The 22,781-nt window shown below is 35.6% G+C and overlaps 1 protein-coding gene across 2 annotated transcripts in view; it reads left to right on the top strand.

Annotated features, from left to right (window-relative positions):
* Positions 1-22,781, top strand: part of AGMO (alkylglycerol monooxygenase) — a 351,653-nt gene that overhangs the window by 156,087 nt on the left and 172,785 nt on the right. Inside the window, exons 6-10 of one of the 2 annotated variants that reach the window (XM_050783055.1) lie at positions 2,795-2,861; positions 5,761-5,826; positions 5,916-5,995; positions 10,041-10,175; positions 12,077-12,193. In XM_050783055.1, coding sequence (XP_050639012.1) covers positions 2,795-2,861; positions 5,761-5,826; positions 5,916-5,995; positions 10,041-10,175; positions 12,077-12,193 — 465 coding nt within the window. The remainder of the gene's footprint in view (positions 1-2,794; positions 2,862-5,760; positions 5,827-5,915; positions 5,996-10,040; positions 10,176-12,076; positions 12,194-22,781) is intronic. The other variant, XM_050783056.1, reaches the window with a different exon arrangement.

Here is a 22,781-nt window from a genome sequence, read left to right as displayed (position 1 = left end):
ATGCACTCACCATTTGTGTGGCTTTACATCTGGCTGCACACATGCCAGGGCCTAGGATCAGAAATGCATCTGGGGAGCAGAAGCTGGTCAGTGTAGTCCTCTCCACCCACATTTGTTGTTTGTTTTTGTAACACATGTTAGGCACCAAAGGGACAAACAAGGGTAAAATGGTTTTATCCTTTCTCATCTGGTTCTCTGCCATAGATACAAAGCCCAACCAAAGCATCAGATTTCAATGTCCAGACTGCTGAGGATCCCCACTTTCTTGTTCTCTATTCTTCACCATTCTTCTTAACAAATAGTTTTTCACCAAGTAGAGAGCAATGTAGTCCAATCAAATACAGGGTTATTCATCTATACCTTCTTCCCAATTCCTGGTTATTAACAGTGTATTTGTGGGATAATGCTTCTTGTGCTTTATTTCATTGGAATGTATTCTCTTATAAGAACTATATATTCATGGTAGTTTAAACTCCTGAAATTAAAAACACAGATAATCTTTGGTATATAAATGAGCTCCATCGTATGAATTAATCAAAAGTTCTGCTGTTTGGAGGTCAAAATATATCTCTCATGGAAATAATTTTAAAAATAGTGGATAGGACCTTAGAGAAAAGGAAGACAGAGAGAGAGAGAGGGATGGGAAGAAAAGAAAAAGGAAGGAAGGAAGGAAGGAAGGAAGGAAGGAAGGAAGGAAGGAAGGAAGGAAGGAAAAGGGAGGAGGGAGGAAGGGAGGGAGAGCTAAACTGACACATAAAATACAGTATACATTATTTTGCATGCAAATGTTTCTGTCTGTTCTGTAATGGAAACTGGAAATCCTTTAGCAGCTGGGCAACAGGGAGAGAGGCAAGAACTGTCTCTTTCAGGTGGGTAAACAATGTGCCTAATGGAGAGATGTTGATGGCCTCTGTCCCAGAGAAGGATAAGTTTTGACATGTGGCAACATTGCCACAGCTTCCATTTCAAGAGGGTACATGATGCTACAAGCTGAATATGGTATGGTCACCCTAATTGTTCACATTTATTGAGCAACTGTAAATTGGGTGTTTTAATCAGAGATTGCCAAACAATAATTAAACCCTACTAGATAAAGAGTTTTGAATTAGAAATATGTCTGAGACTTAGGCAATCTATTATTTTCCAGTTGGCTTAGTGAGCATTTATGGACATTACTAGCAATTTGTTCTGTTTAAGTTTTTAACTTAAATTTTTTCCAACATTCATAAAATTAGAGAATAACAGAATAAATTTATATATCTCCATCATTTTGTTTCAAAACTCAAGATTTTGATTTATTTGCATCAGTTATCCTTTTTTTCTTTCTTTTTTCATTGCCAAAATATTTCATAGCAAAATCTGGATCTCCTCTCATGTATATTTCAGTTATACAACTCTAAACAAACACATCTTCTAACACAATGGCAATACCTTTATAACTCCCAATGAAAATAATATTTTTCCTATCATCTATTAATAACACCCTGTTTATAATACATTTTTCTTTATTGCCTATAAAATGTCTTTTATGTTAGGTTTGTTCAAATCAATATCTAAACAAGGTGTACACCTTAAATTTAGTTATGTGTGTTAAATATTTTTTCATCTTAAACAGTCCCATCTCTCTCTATTTCTTCCCACAGCACTGACTTACTATCAAATTCATATCAGCGTCATAATTGTCAGTGACTATTTTTCCCTTTAGCATCATTTAACTCATTTCTTTATTCCTCATACGTCCTGCAAATGGAAGCTAACCCTAAAAGTGAGTCATGTCTTAAAATATTGTGACAATGTATTGATTTTCTCATTGGTAGGCTCTAACAAATCAGTTTAGATTGTGAATAAAGAAAAGTAAAATATCTTGGTATCTGCCATGGTTGGTGGATGTTCAAGTTGTTCAATATTATTAATATAACATACCAAATGTCTTACATGTGGGCTGCTGTACTTTTTTCATGACACCTACCTGGTTCCTACGATTTTTAGAATTTACAGACTCAGAACTAGGGGATTCTTACTAAGAAATGTTGTGAGAATTAATTAGAAAGTAAGGCACTAGATACTGAAGTAACTTTAATTGTGAAAAAAGGCCCTTTTACATATTTGACTTTGAATTGCACCTCTAAGATGTAATGGTAGACGATGCCTTGAAAGGTAAGAGATGATTTAGTATTCTATTTGAATGAGTAGGATCACCCTAATGTAATAGATTACTGATACAATATTAAGTTGTTGCTGCATGGCTGATTACAGGGTGAAGTAACTCCAGGAAACATAACACAGTGTTTTCACTCTCCTAGTAATGCCCTGCTCTCATAAATAATCAAAGCCATAGTTGAAAGGCAAAAACTGTAACACAACATGAAACCTAAGGGAATTGTGCTTTGGTGATAGTGGTATGTAATACAGTAACATTAATAATCTTCGGAACAACATTATTATGTAGATATGTTACTATTTCCATTTTAAAGATGAGAAAATTGAGATATGAAAACCTAGTCATTTCCCCAGGATCACACAGTAATAAGTGGAGATTCTTGAAGCTGAACTGAAAGTCTAGCTCTTAACCATGACACCATACTCACCATGCTGCCTCTCAGAATAGAGTTTTGAGATTACTATTGTCTTTATATGAATTCCAGATTTCAGAGGAACTTTTTTCCACTCTCTGATACCAACCCTGAAACTTGCAATATCTCTTAATTTATGTGAGTTTCTAATGTGAGTATTTATATACTAATACACATTTAATGATAACTGTATGTATAAATATTCCTTCTGTTTTAAACAGGTCATCAATAACCTTGGTCCTTTGGAACTGATTCTTAATACTCCTAGCCATCATAGGGTTCATCATGGTAAGGAAGTTCTATTTCTTCTCTCTTTTCCTCTTAATTTCTTTAAAAATTACATTATCATTTGCCTTACTTCATTTAATCACAATCCCCCAATATAGTCAGCCCATGTTTTACAAATAAATATAGTGTCTTCTTTTCTATCTTCTTTGGTACAAGCCTCATCTCCAAAGTATGAACTGGTGGGGTGGAGTAGGGGGATTTATCTATCTGACTTTTGGATTTTTCGTTCTACCTAAATCATAGCTCCATTACAGTAGAAAATGATTTAACCAGCTGAGGAGATGCACATTTTATGTTTTAAAGGATTCTGTCAAAGGCTACTCCTCGACCCAGGGCTGAAGGTCATTCCTATCTACAGGCAGAGAGTTAGTGGTCTTGAAAACTGTTTTGATTTAAGGAGAGCCCAATAAACCTTCCTGCCTAAGGCCTCGAACAATCTCAATATAAGCTGTGTTTCCCTGACAAGGAGAAAATCCCAAGTGGCTAGTGCCTAAGGTTTAAAGACACCAACTTAAGTAATAACAAAAATGTTCACATTGTGTACCCTGAGCCCTATAGAGCAATCGTGCATATCAGCATTATTTGTGACAGAAAAAACAGAAATAATTCAAATGTTTTTCAGCAGTAGAACAGATAAATTTTATATCATACATGTAATGGAAAATGATATAACAATGAAAATGCCCACACCATTGCTATATGCAATGACATGAATAAATCTCACAAACAATACTGAGAGAAGGAAGCCAGTAAAATAAATACGTGAGTAAGTGCTATTGTTCTGTTTTTATGTTTCTAGTCTTCCTCGGCAACCCTGAATCCCTGAAGCCCTGCCTTTCCAAGAAGGGCAGGGCCCTATGTTTATGGCAGGGAGCCGAGCAGAAGCACAGGCTTCCACAGGAGGAGAGGCCAGGGCAGAGAGCACAAGCGACTTCCTCTTAGAAACTCAACAGTCATTCTCCAACTCCAGGGAGGACAGAAAGTCCCTGATTTATGATGGTTCGACTTCTGATTTTTCCACTTTCACAATGATGCAAATGTGATACATGTTCGGTAGAAACCATACCTTGAGAACCCATATAGCCGTTCTATTTTTTTTACTTTTGGTACCATATTCCATAAACCATGTGAGATATTCAACACTTTCTTATGAAATAGGCTTTGTATTAGATGATTTTTGCCTAAGATTGCAGGCTGATATAAGTGCTCTGAGCGCATTTAAGGCAGGCTAGGCTAAGCTATGATGTTCAGTAGATTAGGCTTATTTAAAAGCTTTTTTTTTTTTTCTTTTTTTGAGACAGAGTCTTACTCTGTCGCCCAGGCTGGAGTGCAGTGGCACGATCTCGGCTCACTGCAAGCTCCACCTCCTGGGTTCAAGCGATTCTTCTGCCTCAGTCTCCTGAGTAGCTGGGATTATAGGTGCACACCTCCAAGCCCAGCTAATTTTTGTATTTTTAGTAGAGACTGAGTTTCACCATGTTGATCAGGCTGGTCTCACACTCCCTGACCTCAGGTGATCCGCCCACCTCGGACTCCCAAAATGCTGGGATTGCAGGCCTGAGTCACCACACCCTGATTAAAAGCATTTTTGACTTTCAATGTTTTTCAATTTAGATGGTTTATTGAGACATAACCTCTCCGTAAGTCAAGAAGCATCTCTAATTAGTAAGGAAGTGGAGAGGCCAAGGGGATTATACACTTGCAGTTCCTTCCATATAAAAGGAAATAGAAGGAGCCGAGAAGAACAAGTCCACATTACAAAACGAAACAGATGCTATTTCCTCTGGCTGCATTTTCCTACACTCCCACCTGCTTATATCAGGGTTTCCCAACCTCAGCGCTGTTGACATTTTGAGACAGATACTTCTTTGTTGTGGAGGATGCTCTGTGCACTGTAGGAAATTTAGCAACTTCACTGGCCACCACCCATTAGATGTCATTAGTATCCCCTCCCAGGTGTGGCTACCAATAATGTCTCCAGAAATTGCCAAATGTTCCTTAAGGGGCAAAATTCTTCCTTACTAATTCAGAACCATTATATAAACCATGTATATAGCAACAGTGTCTGCATCTGTTCAGCCAATCTATCTCTACTTTTACACTATGGGAGATTTTTCCTTGTATCTGTACATTCAAATGTGCAGTTGCATACATGGAAACCAGGAAAAGGAATGGGAACTCAGGATAGTTGAGTTTCTTGGGGTTGTGGTTTGGTTAATTAATTATTCTTTTTCTTTAGATTTACAGTCATATGGATATCATCATGTCTACTTAAGTTTTATAAAAAATGTATTAAATAAATAATAACCAGTTATTTACATTATAATTTGATTATTTGGCAGTAGGAAAATATATATGATATGAGTTTTGAAAAAATTAAGGGTAGTTTATTTTTTACTATGGCTTTTATGATCTTCAAAAAACTAGTCAAGTCTCACTCTAAGTAGAAAATTTCCTTCCTGAAACAGATGCAGAGAAAAGGGATAGAGAGACATCTCATCAAAAATTTAAAATAAAAACACATTTACATACATTGTTTCCTTATTTTATTTCTTATTTGTAATTTTTGATATCATTTCATTCTTAATTTTTATTTGAAGGTCCTGAAAAAAATTATTTACATTTATTCCATTTTATACTGAAAAATGGTGACAAGAAAACATACATACAGCTTTAAGAAAACACTTCCCCTTTTTAGTACAATTAATTGAAAAATAAAAATAAAAATTCCTTTATTAGAGAATAAAATCTGATGTTGTAAATGAGAAGACATTTCCAGGGAAATTATACTCTTGCTTAAATCTGAATTTTATGAATATGTTCTAAAAACAAGATGAAGGTATCTCAAAAAGCATAACTATTTTTCTGAAAAAAAATTTTCTAATATTTTGTCTCATAGGCAGAAATCGTTATTGCATAGACAAAAATTTTGCTGGTGTTCTTATTATTTGGGATAGAATTTTTGGTAAGTAAAATGTATTAAAATCAAAAAATTAAATCATCTCCCTCAATTACAGGAAGCCAAATCTCATATCCTGAATATTTATCTTCCAGGGACATTTGAAGCAGAAAATGAAAAAGTTGTATATGGCTTAACACATCCCATTAATACATTTGAACCAATCAGAGTGCAGGTAACATACTTGTTTTTTTATTTTTTCTGCATTTATATCATTTCATAAATCTTACAGTTAAGAGAAAAATCAGCTGTTGAAAAGTGATAGTATATTATACTAACCTAAAAAAAGTTTTTAACTATAAAAAATTTAGATATAACTCTATCACACAAACAAAAGTTTGAATCAAATCAGGCAAAATATATTTTAAAATAACCAATTTTCAAATATGTCTACTGCCTAGAATGACAAAGAAAATGGCTTCTAAACATATCCTTTCTCAGAATGGACCTGAAATATATTCATGTATTCAGTAGGAGCAATAGTAACATGTATAATTAAGGCTGAACCCACAGTAAGAAAAATATTTGTTTCCAGGGTGCATGACTCTGGTTAGAAATTCAACATGAGGGCTTTGCGTTACTCTTCTTGGACCCAAGTGTCAGGAACTATTACAGATTGGTTAAGTCTGTGCATTACCTCACTTGCTAAGACTTGTCGGACTGGACCAGTTTTCTGTTAGACATGTGGTACTGGTTGTTCATTGGTCTCAATGGTTGGCACTAGAGAAATCAGGAATGTCTGTGAAGCTCCGATCTGTCAGAGTCAGACCACCACAAATACTCCTGGGGTTAGGCACTCGTAAATGAGAAAAAGATAAGAATACTTGAAAAGCTGAAGAGGTTGGTCAATGACAGCTCTGTTCAGGGGACTGGTTACAACATTCGGTAAGTGAGGAAATTACTGGCTCATGTTGGGTCAGCTTTTCCAGACTACTTTGAGTTTCAGTGAAAGTTGAAATAACAAAATTGTTGACGTCTATTGGGCTTCTACCATGTGCACTGCTAACAGCGCAGCAGAAAAATGTTTAATGTAGCTATTACTAAAACCTTATAAAGCAGTGGCTCTTTTCATTCCCATTTTCTGGTGGAGGAAACCAAGGTTCCCAGAATTTAAATAATTCACCCAAAATTACAAAACTTGTTAGCTGTAAGCTTAACCAAGGTGGGTTGAAAGCTAAGCCCAAGACTGGCTGAATTCAATTTAACCTATACACTGTGCTACCTCTTTACATAAAAGGCCGTAACAGATTGCCTTCCGTTGTTCAGTGAAAGGTATTTTTATCTCCTCGTACACCAAAAGAAGAAAGGTAATTATCTCTCTTCTTTCTTCTCAACTACGTGGCATTTCTCTCTGTGTCTCTATCTTGATTAGACTTACTAAGAATAAGATCCATCTCTCAGGAGAATATAAGCAAATATTTTGGATCCTTTCTTCATAATAAGCTTTGTGTAAATAAAACCAATTGAGAAAGAGTACATTGAAAGCTACCTTTTCTTCATATAGGAGTGGTCTCCTTATTGCAGTCATTAAAAAAGAGATAGATAACTTCATCTCTATCCTCTAGGGCAGAATTTTATAAACTTAATGTGCATGTGAATCAGAGGATCCTACTAAAATGCAGATTCTGTTCAGTAGTTTTGTGGTCTGTTCCAAGATCCTGTGTTTCTAAACAAGCACCTATATGATGCCAGTGCTGCTGGTTGGTGGGTGATTTCTTTCAGAGGCAAGGCTTTGGGAGTGTACAGTCTTGCTGAGAAAAAGGGGGTTTATAACTGAGACAGAATGAGAAAGTGAATGTTAAATACAATAAGAGCTGCACAAATAGTGGGATGATTAGTATTTTGAAAGGAACGGTGGTCAGAAAATCACAGGTTATTTATGGACAGCTGCTGAAACCGTGTTAGGTTCAATTCTCCAGGTCTTTCCCCTCACATTTCCTTCAGCATTGTAATTGTCACAAGTAGGTCTAAGGTTTAGTGTTTTACATGTTCACTTATATTGTCAGAAATGTCAAGCCGGCAAGTTGTGATAATTAGGAATACTTGAACTTACAAAAACATTCACTTATTTTCACCTCCATTCCTTTATATACAGGTAAATTTCTCACCTATTCTGCAGAGGCATCAAGGCAACTTAGGATGACTTCCAACAGACATAGGGTTTTGTTTGTTTGTTTGTTTTCCTTATTATTAGGCATAAATAATTCACCTTGCCCTCCTTTGGTATCGCACATTTTCAGAGCACTGGGAAATAAATAAGTGAAAAACAATATTTTCATTTAAAACATTACCATGTATTTTTCATGGCTTGTGTCTAGAATGATAGAAAAAAAACTGTAGTCAGTTTCCAAAATTAAAAAACAGATAAGTATATTAATGTACATTATAACTTATAAGCACATTAGTTTTCTGTATCATTATTATTGCAAAGCCCCAGGTGAAGTTTCCGCCTATCATTTACCTATTCCTCAGATCTATTCCATTAACCATTTATGCCTGAGCTTGCAATTTTTTGAATTTTTCCAATTAGACCTTGGCGATGACCTTGAGTAGTAGGATATAAATAACTCCCACATCCTTAGCGTTCCAATAATGGAACATTAGGCATAAATGGTTGTTCTAAATTATTTCTTAATTGCTTCAGATTCCTTATTATGATATTTTAATAAATTCTTAAGTTATTTTTTGTAATCTTAATGGTTCAACTCATTCAAAACACAATGAAAATACTAGCAAAATCACAAATTCTGATAAAGCCAAAACTTCTTTCTCCATTAATTTCTTTCTATAATTATCATAGAACTCGTCTCTAGAGTCTATAGCTGATGCTCAACCTCTAGGAGTCTTTTTAGTCTCTTGGTGCATTATGATCATATATATGTCATAAATAGCAAACATTTATTGAACACCTATCACATGTGGGCACACTTTTAACTTCTTTTTTTTTTTTTTTTGAGACGAAGTCTCGCTCTGTCACCCAGGCTGGAGTGCAGTGGCGCGATCCCTGCTCACTACAAGCTCCGCCGCCTCCTGGGTTCACACCACCATTCTCCTGCCTCAGTCTCCCGAGAAGCTGGGACTACAGGCGCCCGCCACCACGCCCGGCTAATTTTTTTGTGCGTTTTTAGTAGAGATGGGGTTTCACCATGTTTGCCAGGATGGTCTTGATCTCCTGACCTTGTGATCCGCCCGCCTCAGCCTCCCAAAGTGCTGGGATTACAGGTGTGAGCCACAGTGCCTGGCCACTTTTAACTTCTATCCATGTCAAATGCACGATATTTAAAGAATGTGGGATTCCTGTTATGCTACTTAAAGGGAATTTTTGCCTCAATTAGCAAACTTTTCGATCTCTAATTACAGAATACGGACTATTTAATACTCAGAAGTCTAGTATCACAAACTACTTAGAGTATTTTTATGAATATGTGTTGTCTGTACCACAATATAGTAAAGATTTATATTTTAAAATTTTAAACAGATATTCAATCTTTATATGTTTCCATGTTCAACTTTTGTATCCATTGAGCAACACTTAGAAAAGGTGTCATTGGCCAGGCGTGGTGGCTCAGGCCTGTAATCCCAACACTTTGAGAGGCCGAGGCTGGTGGATCATGAGGTCAGAAGTTCAAAACCAGTCTGGCCAACGTGGTGAGACTCCGTCGCCATTAAAAATACAAAAATTAGCCTGGAATGGTGGCATGCGCCTGTAATCCCAGCTACTCAGGAGGCTGAGGCAGGAGAATCACTTGAACCCGGGAGGCAGAGGTTGCAGTGAGTCAAAGTCGCTCCACCGCACTCCAGCCTGGGCAACAGAGTGAGACTCTGTCTTGAAGAAAAAGAAAGAAAGAAAAGATGTCCTTAGGGAGGGATGTTGAGTGCACCGGGTGCTAGTTAATTCTATTGGAAGCAAAGCCTTTTAACTCATTTTTTTCTACTTTGCTGATTGTCTAAACAATTGCCCTGATTTTACATTTCAAAATTACAATTTTATTGAACTTCAGAAATACTGACAGAAACACACTTAATGGTACACAGTACATAGAATAGATTACAGCACAGAATGCAATTACACATTAATTTCTGTTGCTCTAATCATGCATAACGTATGTTTTAATATATGTAAATTACCTTGAACAATAAAAAATATACATAATCTTTGGTATTTATTCTTTCTGTCCTATTTATCTCATTTGAAATAAGCTCTTTTTTATTCTTTCTAGTTCCATCACTTATTTTACATATGGACTACATTCTGGGCCACACCTGGATTCTTTAATAAGTTGTCTGTCATATTTAAAGGACCAGGATGGGGTCCAGGTAAACCAAGACTTGGTCTAAGTGAAGAAATTCCAGAGGTAAATAGAGTTCACAGAATTGGAGATGGTGAAGATTAGTCTCATATTGTCAGGTCTACAGCCAGCCTGTACATATGCTATTTTCATGCAAATCTGTAAAAAGATGTTCCCCCGGTCAGATGCAGTCCTGTGGTGCATAACTTAGTGAGTGTCCACCAACTATGTGCCAATTAAAGGAGTACCTTCTCCCAAGTGAACACTGCCTTTTGCCTGGGAGCCCAGATTGTGGAGCAGAGCTACAGAGGCTGGTTTTCATAACCACTTGAATGCCTGCCTTTGTGTAGAGCATAACTTCACAAATACAAGCGGCTCAGACACAGAGTCCTAGAACACTAGAGATGGAGGCAACCTTAGGAATGAGTCAGTCTAATCTTAACTCCACTCACAAAGAAATGAGGCCCCCAGAACAGATGTATCTAAAGTCACATCAAGACAGTATGGATTTTGGGTCAAACCATAGCTATATTCATTTTATAGTAGAGTAGAAGAATTAAATGCAGAAACCACATTGAAAACCAAAAACAAAAAAAGACAGATCTTTAAAACAGAGGAACCCAAATGAAAAACTCAGTTTTCACCCAGAATTACTCTTCTGAAAAAGAAAGAGAAGTTTCTTTTTAATCATTTAGAATATAAGTTGTGATTTCTTATCAAATAAATGTTATGTATAGTAATGCAGAAACAATAGGAAGACTAAACTACTCTTAATTTCAAGGATGATACTATGTGTATAAAATTAGCCTGTGATGTTTCAAGGAAATAAAACAAAATAAGAGGTTTTATTTAAATATTACTATTTTGAAAAAATCCTAATCTAACTAATGACATTTTCTCATTCAGTTACCAAAGCCGCCTGGAATAAGTTTCCCAGACACTTTTGTTTATGTTCATAATTAGTAGTGTAACATCCACCAACTTGATATAGGTGAAATAATTTTTATATTTAAACTCCAAAAACCTGTTTGCTATGATCCATTTATTGTTTTTCTTTTTGTCAGTAGATAACTCAAAGTGAATACTGTTTTTAAAGTTATATGAGTCCTGGAGTCTGCATTAAAAAAATAGATGTGTAGCATTTTGGGGAAACTCAAATGCTAGAGTAAAAATGTAGTTTATTGGAAATAACTTTTCTAAAGTTTCCAATAAATAACTTTACAAAAGTTGTTTCCAATAAAATAGTATTTTTCTTTGAAGTATGATTACCTACACTGCCAAGATTACCTTCTCTCCCTGTGTGTGTGGTTTTTTTTTTTTTTTTTTTTTTTTTTTTTGGGACTGTCCCCCATCTCCAGGTTGGAGTGCAGTCATGCAGTCCTGGCTCACTGCAACCTCTGCCTACTGGGTTCAAGCAGTTCTTCTGCCTCAGCCTCCCGAGTAGCTGGGATTACAGGTGCATGCCACCACACCCAGCTAATTTTTGTGTTATTGCTAGAGATGGGGTTTCACCATGTTGGCCAGGCTGATCATGAACTCTTGACCTCAAGTGATCCGCCCACCTCGGCCTCGGAAAGTGCTGGGATTACAGGTGTGAGCCACCGCGTCCGGCCACCTTCTGTTTTTTCTTTTACTTTGCTTTTGCCGTCATATGTGATCATGGACATATTATCAAATAGGGAAGATCCATCCCATTCATTTTGACTATCTTTATTATTTGCACATTTTGCTGAATTAGTTCTTATGCTGCTCTTTAAGGCAGACTACATCATAATTGTCATGCTTTCAAAATGGGAAAAAAAGTATCCTAACTTACAGACAAGTTTCTATTTTAAAAAATTATGTTAGCCTTTTTTTTTAAAAAAATAGCAAGTACATTTTTTCAAATATCTCTCTTAGTGTGGATTTCAGTTAGAGAAATAAGTCTGGAGCAATATAAAGGAAATGGTTCTTTCTTGTCTACCTAGGTCACTGGGAAAGATGTTCCCTTCTCATCATCTGCATCTCAGCTATTAAAGATATACACAGTTGTACAGTTTGCTCTGATGCTAGTGTTTTATGAAGAGACCTTTGCAGATGCAGCTGTAAGTAATATCCATTTTAAATAGTGTGAGAACATTATCTGTTACTTTGTTTGAAAATGAAAATAAGCTTCCCATATTAAGGTTATGGTTTATTCTTCTCTGTAGTTGTCTGCTGTAATTTTGGCAATGTCTCACATTTAAACAGGTAAAACAAATCTTCTAAGCTACTAAATGTAAATGAATTAATTCTATCCAAATTGCTTCTGTGTAGAATGTTCACCAAGTGATATGCTGTTAATTTGTGTGATAAATAAGAAATTATTTGCCATCAACAAATTTTATTACAATTACAATAAAAATACTTCAGAATTCAGAATTAAATGTGTAGGAAAGCATACTTTTCATCAATTTCAACATATTTACCTTCATTTAGAGAATTCCTTGATAGAATTACTTTAAAGGGTTTTCAAGGTAGAGTTTAATTCCTTTAGTTTGACCTTTCTAAAACATTCAGAATATTCCAATTTGTCTGGTGCAAATAGAAGAGCACTAGACCAGCATTAAGTTCAGGGATCGCCACTTTGGGGGTCACTTTTTTGGCCAAAAATGAATATGTATACTACCTTGATTTTGGAAAGACCAAAAATAACATAAGGTATATAAAATATGCTGTAAATTTCAAACAAAAAGAAGAGAAAAACAGGTATTTTGTTTTGTTTTATAGATTTATTTGTATTATATTTTTCATTTAAAATTTTATAATCGTTCAAAAAGGAACATGAAAGCAGTAAGGTAACTAAATTGAAAGTAGGTAAAGTGAAAAATAGAATCACAGATGAGTTTTAAAAAAATGCTGTTTTCATACCTTGTTACCAATAAAATATGCACCCTCTGAAAAACCTCAGTGAATCAGTAATGTTGAAGGTTACACGGTAACTCTGTGAATAATAGTTATATTGGAAAGAAACAGAGGTGGAGCAAAGTGGTGGTTAAGATACCCCTATTCTTTAAGGTGTATAGGACACTTAAAATTGATGGATGAAATATACAAAAACATAATTCTTAAAATGCACAGAACAGCTGGCAAAAATTGAAGGACACCTAAGGAACTAAAAATGTTTATGATATATGAATCCAGTGAGGCAACTGAATATATATTCTGATAGCTGTCCTAGCTGTTATTTTTAAAGTAATTAAAATAAACTTTTAAAATATAAAAATTGATAACTAGCATGCAAAACTTAATGACTTACATAGCAGCTTAAACTAGTGCATTAAAAGACAGACTAAACTGAGGACGGGCGTGGTGGCTCACGCCTAATCCCAGGACTTTGGGAGGCTGAGGAGGGCAGATCAGGAGGTCAGGAGATCGAGACCATGCTGGCTAATATGGTGAAAACACATCTCTTTTAAAAATTCAAAAAAAAATTAGCCGGGCATGGTGGCGGGTGCCTGTAGTCCCAGCTACTCAGGAAGCTGAGGCAGGAGAAAGGCGTGAACCCAGGAGGTGGAGCTTGCAGTGAGCCGAGATGGTGCCACTGCACTCCAGCCTGGGTGACAGAGTGAGAGCCCGTCTCAAAAAAAAAAAATGAACTAAATTAATCATCCATTATACAGTGCTAAAGGCAATAGATAAACATTAAAAACATGGAAGAGGTGTTATCTTCAGATATGAAGAGCTGTGGAAAAAGTCTAAAAAGAAAAATACAGCAATCCGGGAAAAAAACTTAAATGAATAAAGACAGGATTAACATTCAGTGAATACAGAGAATAATAAATCATTTTCAAAGAACAATGTGTATTATTGATAGGCATCAGTCTATCTACTCAAAAACTCCATCATAAAAGAAATTAATAAATAATGTATGCTGAAAAATGTATCTAATCTAGGATTATCATTAATAATTTCAATATAAGACCTATGGAATTTTTTTAATTACTTAGGAAACTTTAATTAAAATAATTATTTATTTTAATTAATTAGGCATCATAATCTAAGTATGATGATGCCACTGTAACAGTTCTATATGTTCCATATGATTTATATAGTGAATTATAAGGAAAGAAGTCTTCTCTAAATAGGTCCTGAGCAGGACTTTTAGGCAGGAGTGTCAAGTGGGACTTTTTTTTATTGTATATGGAAGAAATTCAATGTGGAGTGGATTTATTAACTAACATTACTGAAAAGTTTGGGACTATTGCTTCTTTAGACAGTGCTGGATCCAAGAGGGCAAATAATGTCATCAGGAATGTTCTTTCCTTCCTGCAGCTATGCTTTTCTCAGTGCAAATTCTCCTATAAACTGACCCTTCGTGGTGGCAAGATGGCTGCCAACCTGCTCTAGGTTAAATACTGCCATACAAAGAACCCCACAAGTGAAAATACCCAAATTGAGCCTGACGTTATGGCTTGGTTTATCTGTACATCACTGAACGAATCTATGTATGTGGTCCTGGATTATGTACCCAACCTACGAATGGGAGGGCAGAGTCAACTACACAGGATCCACATGGTCTGTGAAGAAGAACAGAGTGACTTGAAAAAAAAATGAGGTGATATATTATAGAAAAAAAGGAAATAGGCTCAAGTAGGCAAAAATAACAAATGTTAGATCTATATAACATAACAGATGTGCTCACATATAAATATGTGATTTGAACTTGTTTTCAAAAAAAGCATTTAATCACTTATAAATACCTAGTGACATATAAACATGCCTGTAGGATAACATTTTCATTAAGATATCTATGATAGGAGTGTCCATTAGGTGTCTTCTACTCTAAAAAAACAGAATATTCAATTAAATTTGTCTGGAATATGGCAAGTGTGTCCAGGATTGATTACTTCAGCAGTTCAAACATGCAGCACTTCTAAAAGGGCTTCTCTAATTCCTTTGGATTTTGTCATCATAAAATATTTACAATAACTCCAGTCATTTGCCCTTATAGCTTTTGACCAAAGGCAGTAAATTCAATACTTCTAGAGCATCTTGTTAATTTTATTTCATTTTATTTAAGAAGGAAAACACACACAGAAACACATTTCTTCTGAGCAAACTTCCTTTCATGCCTCATTTCTCAGGACATGCCCACACTAAACCAATAACTAACATCAGGTCATGAATTAACCATGAGTGAATTATATTAAGTATAATTCTTACCCTCAGGATAGAGTGGTACTCACTTACCCCGAGCACATTCCTCATATATACCTGGACAAAATCAGCACAGTCTTAGTACAAAAGAAATGGAAGATATATTTTGGTTGGGCATCCGATAGTGTATACAATGTGTCCTGCTAAATAGGTTTTCAGAAAGTCATGATAGAGATTATTGAATAGTGCATTGAGAAAAGCCATCTTAATTTTTTTAACTTTTATTTTAAGTTCGGGGGTACATGTGCAGTTTTGTTACATAGGTAAACCTGTGTCATGAGGGGTTTGTTGTATGGATTATTTTATCACCTAAGTATTAAGCCTAGTACCTATTAGTTATTTTTCCTGATCCTCTTTCTCCTCCCACCCTCCACCTCCAATAGGCCCCATTGTGTGTTGTTCCCCTCTCTGTGTTCATGTGTTCTCATCATTTAGCTCCTACTTATAAGTGAGAACATGCTGATATTTAGTTTTCTGTTCCTGTGTTAGTTTGCTAAGGATAATGGCCTCCAGCTTCCATTCATGTCCCTGCAAAGGACATGGTCTCATTTTTTTTGGTGGCTGCATAGTATTCCATGGTGTATACTTACCACATTTTCTTTATCCAGTCTATCATTGATGGGCATTTAGGTTGATTCCATGTCTTTGATACTGTGAATAGTGTTTCAGTGAGCACATGCATACATTTAACTTTATAATGGAATTATTTATATTCCCTTGGATATATACCTAGTAATGGGATTGCTGGGTGGAATAGTATTTCTGTCTTTATTTCTTTGAAGAATTCCACACTGTCTTTCACAATGATTGAACTAATTTCCACTCCCACCGACAGTGTAGAAGCACTCCTTTTTCCCAAGAAGCTCACCAGCATCTGTTAATTTGTGACTTTTTAACAGTAGCCATTCTGACTGGTGGGAGATGGTACCCCATTGTGGTTTTGATTTGCATTTCTCTAATGATCGGTGATGTTGGGCTTTTTTTTCATATGATTGTTGTCTGCATGCATGTCTTCCTTTGAAAAGTGTCTGTTCATGTTCTTTGCCCACTTTTTATGGGATTATTTGTCTTTTTCTTGCAAATGTGTTTAAGTTCCTTATAGATGCTTGATATTATACCTTTGTTGGATGCATAGTTTGCAAAACTTGTCTCCCATTCTGTGTGTTGTCTTTTTACTCTGTTGATAATTTCTTTTGCTGTGCCGAAGATTTTCGGTTTAATTAGATCCCATTTGTTAATTTTTGGTTTTGTTGTAATTGTTTTTGGCATCTTCATCATGAAATCTTTGTCTGTGTCTGTGTCCTGAATGGTATTGCCTAGGTTGTCATACAGGGCTTTTATGGTTTTAGGTTTTACATTTAAGTCTTTAATCTATCCTGAGTTAATTTTTGTATAATACAGTAAGGAAGGGGTCCAGTTTTAATCTTCTGCATATGGCTAGGCAGTTATCCCAGCACCACTTATTGAATAGGGAATCCTTTCGCCATTGCTTGTTTTTGTCAGGTTTATGAAGATCAGATAGTTGTAAGTGTGCAGTCGTAGTTCTGAGTTCTCTATTCTGTTCCGTTGGCCTATGTGACTGTTTTTGTACCAGTATCATGCTGCTTTGGTTACTGTAGACCTGTAGTATAGTTTAAAGTTGGGTAATGTGATGTCCCCAGCTTTGTTCTTTTTGCTTAGGATTGCCTTGGCTATTTGGGTTCTTTTATTTGTTTTCCTGTGCATTATTCACAATAGCAAAGACTTGGAATCAACCCAAATGTCCATCAGTGACAGACTGGATTAAGAAAATGTGGCACATATACACCATGGAATACTATGCAGTCATAAAAAAGGATGAGTTCATGTCCTTTGTAGGGACACGGATGCAGCTGGAAACTGTCATTCTCAGCAAACTATCATAAGAACAGAAAACCAAACACCGCATGTTTTCACTCATAGGTGGGAATTGAACACTGAGATCACTTGGACACAGGACTGGGGCCTATTGTGGGGAGCGGGGAGGGGGAAGGGATAGCATTAGGAGATATACCTAATGTTAATGATGAGTTGATGGGTGCAGCACACTGACATGGCACATGTATACATATGTAACAAACCTGCACGTTGTGCACGTGTACCTTAGAACTTAAAGTATAATAAAAAAAAAAAGTAGTTTTTTTCTAATTCTGTGAAGAATGACAATGTTTGTCTAGTTCTGTGAAGAATGTTTAATAGGCATAGTGTTGAATCTATACATTGCTTTGGGCAGTATGGCTATTTAAATGATATTGAATCTTGCTATCCATGAGCATAGAATGGTTTTCCATTTGTTTGTGTCAATATCCAATTTCTTTGAGTAGTGTTTTGTAGCTCTCCTTCCAGAGATCTTTCCCCTTCCTGGTTATCTGTATCCCTAGGTTTTTGTTCTTTTTGTGGCAACTATGAATGGAGTTCATTCTTGATTTTGCGCTCGGCTTGACTGTCATTGGTGTATAGAAATCCCAGTGATTTTTCATATGGTTTTTGTATCCTGAGACTTTGCTGAAGTTGTTTATCAGCTTAAGAAGCTTTTGGGCCGAGACCATGGGGTTTTCTAGATAGGGAATCACGTCGTCTGCAAATCTGGATAGTCTGACTTCCTCTCTTCCTATTGTGCCTTTTGTTTCTTTCTTTTGCCTGATTGCGCTGCCCAGAACTTACAATACTATGTTGAATAGGAGTGGTGAGAGAGGGCATCCTTGTCTTGTGCTCGTTTCAAGGGGAATGCTTCCAACATTTGCCTATTCAGTATAATATAAACTGTGGATTTGTCTTATATGGATCTTATTATTTTGAGGCCTTTTCCTTCAATACCTAGTTTATTGAGAGTGAACAATATGAAGGGGTGTTGAATTTTAGAGAAAGCCTTTTCTGCATCTATTGAGATAATCATGTGTTTTTGTCTTTAGTTCTGTTAATGTGATGAATCTCATTGACTGATTTGTGTATGTTGAACCAACCTTGCACCCAGGGATAAAGCCTACTTAATCATGGTGGATAAGCTTTTTGATGTGCTGTTGGATTTGGTTTGCCAGTATTTTGTTGAGAATTCTTGCATTGCTGTCAGTCAGGGATATTGGCCTGAAGTTTTTGGAATATTTTCAGTAGAAATGGTACCAGTTCTTCTTTATACTTCTGGTAGAATTCAGCTGTGAATCTGTCTGGTGCTGGCCTTTTGTTGATTGATAGGTTATTTGTTACTGCCTCAATTTTAGAGCTCACTATTGGTCTCTTCAGGGTTTTAATATCTTCCTGGTTCAGTCTTAGGAGGGTGTATGTAACCAGGAAATTCTTCTAGATTTTCTAGTGTACGTGCATACAAGTGTTCATAATATTCTCTGATTGTTGTTTGTACTTCTGTGGGGTCACTGGCAATATCCTCCTTGTTGTTTTTGATAGTGTTGATTTGAATCTTGTTTTTTCTTTATCAATCTAACTAGCAGTCTTTCTACTTTATCAATGTTTTCCCCCAAACAGCTCCTGGATTAGTTGATCTTTGAAATGGATTTTCATGTTTCAATCTCCTTCAGTTCAGTTCTGATTTTGGTTATTTCTTGTCATGTGATATCTTTGGGATTTCTTTGCTCTTGATTTCTCTAGTTATTTAGTTGTGATATTAGGTTGTCAACTTGAGATGTTTCTAACTTTTTGATGTGGACTTTAAGTGCTTTAAATTTCCCTCTTAACACTGCCTTAGCTGTGTCCTAGAGATTCTGGCATGTTGTGTCTTTGTTCTCACTAGTTTCAAAGAACTTCTTGATTTCTGCCTTAATTTCATCATTTACCCAAAAGTGATTCAGGAGCAGATTATTCAATTTCCATGTAATTATATGGTTTTGAGTGAATTTCTTAGTCTTAATTTCTAATTTGATTGTGCTATGGTCTGAAAGACTGGGTTATGATTTCAGTTCTTTTGCATTTGCTGAGTAGTGTTTTACTTTCAATTTTGTGATTGATTTTAGATTATGTGTCGTGTCACGAGAAGAATGTAAATTCTGTTGTTTCTTGGTGGAGAGTTCTGAATGTATTTATCAGGTCCATTTGGTCTAGTGTTGAGTTCAGGTGCTGAATATCTTTGTTAATTCTTTGTCTGGATGATCTAATATTATCAGTGGGGTAGTAAAGTCTCCCACTATTATTGTGTGGGAGTCTAAGACTCTTTGAAGATCTCTAAGGACTTGCTTTATAAATAATCTGGGTGCTCCCGTGTTGGGTGCATACATATTTAGGATAGTTAGAATTTCTTGTTGATTTGATCCCATAAAGGGATGGAGAAAAGTCTACCAAGCAATTGGAAAACAGAAAGAAGGCTGGGCTGCAATCCAAGTTTCTGACAAAACAGACATTAAACCAAGAAAACCCATTTTAATTTTAACATTATTTTAAAACTTTAGTGATTGGTGTTGTCCATATATATTTCTTTTTTGTGTGTGTTCAAAGTTAGTAACCAAATTATTCCCCACATAGTAACCCCGACTTTAAACAATAGGTAAGTTTGTATGTGCTCTCTGTCCAAATATGTATTTTTTTAAATAAAGAAAAAGCCACAGGGAAACATATAATAGACTTGTATTATTGTAGCAGAAAATGATGATTCTTTTTTCCATTTTGTGAAGCAAACATAGGAACTAGGATACTATGGAGCCAGAAGTTTTTGGAAAATATAATGATTGGACATATAGTTACTGTTTGTTTTTCTTACATGTGCTAGAGCTAATGATGAAACAAATTGCATATTGTACCAGGTTTATTTGGCTTTTGCCTCCAAAATGACAAAATTTGAAACAAGAATTTCTTTTTGGACCAAAGCTTTTATAACAGTGGCATGAACCACATCACTCTTGACAGTGCACACCTACACATCAAACCACCAAAATGCTTAGACTTCATATCTGTTTAACGTAAGGTCTCATTGATTACTTTGTTTAATATATTAATTTCACTGATTACTTTGATATATTAACTTAATATTTTCACCCCAAATAGAACTAAAATGTACATCATTAATAGAGCTTACATAGTTGAATGAGACAAAAAGAAAAGCCAGGTCTTCTGTGTCTAAATACCCAACTCTTGATATACTGACCAATGTTGAGTACAGTTTGCATTATTGATTTTTATTAGTTATATTAAATAAAATCTCTAAATAAATTATACTGATTCACAGAAACAAAAGATGGAGATGTACTCATTTTAAGCTATGTGAGCCTCCATGCTAATTTTGAAAAAGTGGCCATCAACATTTGAATGCTTGGGCATGAGTGAGTGCTTCCTGGGTAAAAATGTAGTGGGACACTGTGTACATTAAAAGATATGGCTTACAGCATGGTTTTCACAAGATTTCTCTACTGTCATGAAAAACTATATGAGAAACTCATGTCAATATCTTGACGAAGAGAAATATCAGGTGTTGAAACCCTTTTCAAACTGAAATTAGAGTTGGAGACAGCTTCATTCCTGACACAAATTAATTTTGAAAGGTGCATTTGCTTGTTTCCCACATGTGTTTTTCTTTGCAGAGAACATGCTGTGTGACCAGGAAGAAAGGTTGCTTATTTGCAAAATTCTATAGTGCCTTTCTAGTCTCAGGGATGTCTAAAAGCATACAAAGACATTAAAATCCAACAGCAATATTTGTTTCCAGATTCACTGTAGCCAATAATCACACAGAAGAGTTGTGGCTGACTTGTAATTGGGGACCCTGCTGTGGTACCACAGCCTTTTCTGTTTATGCATATATTAGAGAAGATAAATACTTGCTTGTTTTATGTATGCAGGTTCTATATAAATAACTTTGGGAGTCAAAAAAGCAATTTGATGGCCACCACAAAGGCATAAGAGACACATTCCTTTCTTACTGAAACTTGCAAAGCATACATTTAAATATATAGTGTTTCGTTTAGTGATATGACCCACGGACTTTTATGTTGATTTTGGTTTAGTAATGCTTGAAAAATCAATTCCTCAGCTGCCAGGGTCCACTTCCTGGGGTGATATCATGAATACATGTTTGAAATAAAAATACGTATTGCACTAGCATGTTCTACAAACTAAAATTGAAAAGGCAATTCTCTTTTAAATAATAGACATGCAAAAAAACAGTTTGAATATTCAATAAGGTCTTGTAATAGGATATGTAATAAAGTTACTGCAGATACATTTGAACACAGATTACTTTGATGATATATTTCAAGTTAACAGGGCATCTGAGAGTATCCAATATAAATTTGGAAACATTTTTATGGTTTTTAATTCCCCTGAATGCCACGCTCTGTAAAACATTATGGGCACTACAATTTTGTAACTAATGTTTTCATGTTGGCATTTTTTAATAAACCCACTGAAAAAACCTTCTGTAAAAAAATCAATATTTTTTGGTCTACTCTCATAGCAGAGAGTGTCACTTGCACAAATTAGATCTAGTTTAGGTTCTACATGAAAGCTTTCAAGTCAACGTCCAGGGTATACTGTTTTTCTGTAGTCTACCCCCTTGGGATTTCATTTCCTTAAGATTTTAGGTGGTAACTAAGGTAATGTGGGAAAAAAAAAGAAATGTGGGCCAAAATGAGCATCAATTATGATATAAAGCCATGAAATAAATGTAATGAATTTGAAAGCTACCTTTCAAATAAGCATAGACTACAGAAATGTAGAAAAGTGATCATTGTATTTTCCTAAATACATTATTTTTGTCCACTATATTTAAATATATTAATAAACTGGGAAATTACACATTTAATAGTGTCATATGCATCAGATAATATAATGTTAACTTTGAAATTAAATATATCTTCATATCACTATTAGTCTTTTCTAATTTGGTGAGTATCAGGCAGCTTCTTTAAAAAGTTATCGTATAACAAACACAATCAATGATAACCTCCTCATAATTTAAATTACAATCTCACTTTGATTTATTAAGTATATGTAAAAATTAAGGAATTTCATCCTGCTTTGGAAACTCCAGTGTAAATGCACAGTTCTTTGGAGTTACATTTCCTCATTAAAAGTATTCCACATAAAGAGGCCAGGCACAGTGGCTCATGTCTGTAATCCTGCACTTTAGGAGGCCGAGGTGGGTGGATTACTCGAGATCAGGAGTTTGAGACCAGTCTGGCCAAGATGGTGAAACTCCATCTCTGCTAAAAATAGAAAAAATAGCCAGGTGTGGTGGCAGGTACGTGTAATCCCAGCTACTCTGGAGGCTGAGGCAAGAGAAGCACTTGAACCCAGGAGGTAGAGGTTGTGCAGGAGCCAAGATTGTGCTATTGCACTCCAGCCTAGGTGACAGAGCGAGACTCTGTCTCAAAAAAAAAAAAAAAGAAAAGAAAAGAATATCCGTTTAGAAAGAGAGTCTGGTGGGTCTCTCTGAAATGGTCTTTTAATACCTTTTCTCTTATGTGTTTTGGAAAATAATGAAAAGGTATGTAGTTCATAGATCCACTTTTTTCTTAGTAAGAAAATAAAAGTTTC

This window comes from Macaca thibetana, chromosome 3 (genome assembly GCF_024542745.1).
Source record: "Macaca thibetana thibetana isolate TM-01 chromosome 3, ASM2454274v1, whole genome shotgun sequence".
Classification (NCBI taxonomy): domain Eukaryota; kingdom Metazoa; phylum Chordata; class Mammalia; order Primates; family Cercopithecidae; genus Macaca; species Macaca thibetana.
Note: the sequence above shows the minus strand (reverse complement) of the source record. Positions and strands in the feature narration are given on the sequence as shown.